Source organism: Argopecten irradians, chromosome 4 (genome assembly GCF_041381155.1).
Source record: "Argopecten irradians isolate NY chromosome 4, Ai_NY, whole genome shotgun sequence".
In the NCBI taxonomy this organism is placed as follows: Eukaryota; Metazoa; Mollusca; class Bivalvia; order Pectinida; family Pectinidae; genus Argopecten; species Argopecten irradians.
Window position 1 is genome coordinate 7,695,966 of NC_091137.1, and position 2,160 is coordinate 7,698,125.

The window sequence follows — 2,160 nt, forward strand, 5'->3', positions numbered from 1 at the left end:
CACTATAGGCCTACAACAAAAAGCTAAGGAACACTCCTTTCTTTTTATACCTGATTCGATTTTTGATCAACAAAATGCAGCACGTATATTGTAGAAGCTATTGCGATCCTGAATTATGTCTATCGGGGTGCATATCAGCTCCAACTCCGTTAAGTCATGATTCTCACACATAACCTGCACTAATACGAAAAACTTTATTGGAAGATATGTTGCAAAAGAAGAATAAATTGTATAAAAATGAAAATTTCAAGAGTGAGATTCCAAGAGGGGTTTCTCCTTTTTGTGATGCTCCATACAGAGTCTGTAACCCAACCAAGCGAGTTTAGTTCCCAGAGCCAATGACGCAAACACAAGAAGAGCGACGAGAAACACGGACAACGAATATCTGAGGCGGAGATCGTAAGAACGATAGAGCATCCCACAGACCGTCGCAATGTAGACGACATACGGAGAAAATGTCCACTGTGTGTAGTGGTAGAACATCACAATGTCTAGGAAGGAGCAGGTGAACATCGCAGCAGCCATTAGGGAAAGCGCTATCAGACATGACAAGTCGTGACCGATGCCCCATCGAAACGTCATACACATACAGAGATTTAAAATTGTCGAGATGGTCAGCAAGCTGCCATAGAATGCAAGACATTCGTGGATGAGGATGCGTATAATCCAGATGTCCTTTCCAAGTTGAAGTCGTCTCATTAAAGTGTCTAGGGTGTGGAGATGTATGTAGGAAAGGCACAAAGACACGGACAGCGTCACCAATAACACAATGGACAGAATCAGACATCCTTCTAGTATATATTGGTCAAATGCTATCAACCAACCGCCGTGCACGAACAAGTTCACCGCCATCAACGCTAACATGGTTGATGGATATACCGGAAGTTCGTATACATAGGCACAAGTGGTCTCCCGGAAGACGCAAAAGATGACGTAAATTATCCAGGTAAGATGCCAGATATAGACCACGAGGTGGAACCATAGTTGGAGGATGACGTCAATCGGGATAATATCCAATCTAAAGGAGTTAAAGGTATCCAATGTACTTCTTCTTAAAATACCTACAAATAGAATGATATAATCAATGAAAGATACGATGGAACTCAGTTTTACACGTCAAAATTTAATAAAACCAATGCTTCTTGCCTCTATTTTATTTATCAATTGGATAAATTGAAAACTGTCCAGTTGTCTACTTTGGAAACAGGCCAAAAGACAAGTCTAGATTAATGCTTTTAGAGAAATTCCATCAAGACAATTGGCATGCTGTGTATTAAAATGTCATATATCAAAGTAAAATTTATGTGAATATCGTTTGTACAAAAATATATCTTATTGAGTTTCATTTCAACACCATTGAGTAATCTCAAATGAAAATAAAAAGGCACCTTTATGAAAGGTTTCTTTATCAAATAAAAATGATTAATGCAGTAAACCAAATTCTTACCTGTTTTAATTCCAAATTGACTGACGAGGATAGAAAATGCCATTGGAAGGAGGAGAAAGAAGATGAGAAATACTTTGAACCAGGTATGTCGTCTGAACGCCATCTTGTATAAAGACATTGACTATACTAGTATGGGATTTAGACGAGTTAGGAGTATTCAACTTCTACGAAAAGCATTGTTAGCTTGTAAAACATCCTGAAGTCAAAACAAATACGTCTACGTTTATTCTCGTGTTTGTTGCAATAACAGTGTATTTGTATCAAATATCAACTATTTCACGTGTAATTTTGTTTGGTGTGTGGGCCGTGTATAGCAGATATATTCCAATATTGTGTAACCGTGATGAAGCTCACCATTTGTCTGTCAGTATAACAATGAGCAGGGGCTAAACGGGAGGGATCGAAATATAAATAATCTATTCGAGTTGTTCACCAACAATACCAATGCAAAAACGCAATTGAACTGGTATCTTTTTAATGTTTGAAACTATTTTTAATTCTATAACATGTTCCCTTTTTATTTGCTTTTTTTTGTCGTTTGAGGGACCGTTCAACGTAATTCATTAAGACAACTATGACTGAAATTGAATAGTTAGCTGTGTAAGGTGATGTTTATCTTGTCGTTTCCAGATTGTGTCATGATTTTTTGGTTTTCAAATCCCCATAGAAACCAGTTCCAGCAGCTGTAGATTTCCTCCATCAGTAGTATGATA

General features: G+C 37.6%; 1 protein-coding gene across 1 annotated transcript; it reads right to left on the reverse strand.

Annotated features, from left to right (window-relative positions):
* Nucleotides 1–246: 246 nt before the first annotated feature.
* Nucleotides 247–1,550, reverse strand: LOC138322074 (uncharacterized). The gene is made up of 2 exons (XM_069266128.1): nt 1,448–1,550; nt 247–1,061 (listed from the first exon to the last, which is right to left on the reverse strand). Exons 1-2 carry the CDS (start codon nt 1,548–1,550, stop codon nt 247–249), a joined length of 918 nt encoding a protein of 305 aa, XP_069122229.1.
* Between the last annotated feature and the right edge of the window lie 610 nt (nt 1,551–2,160).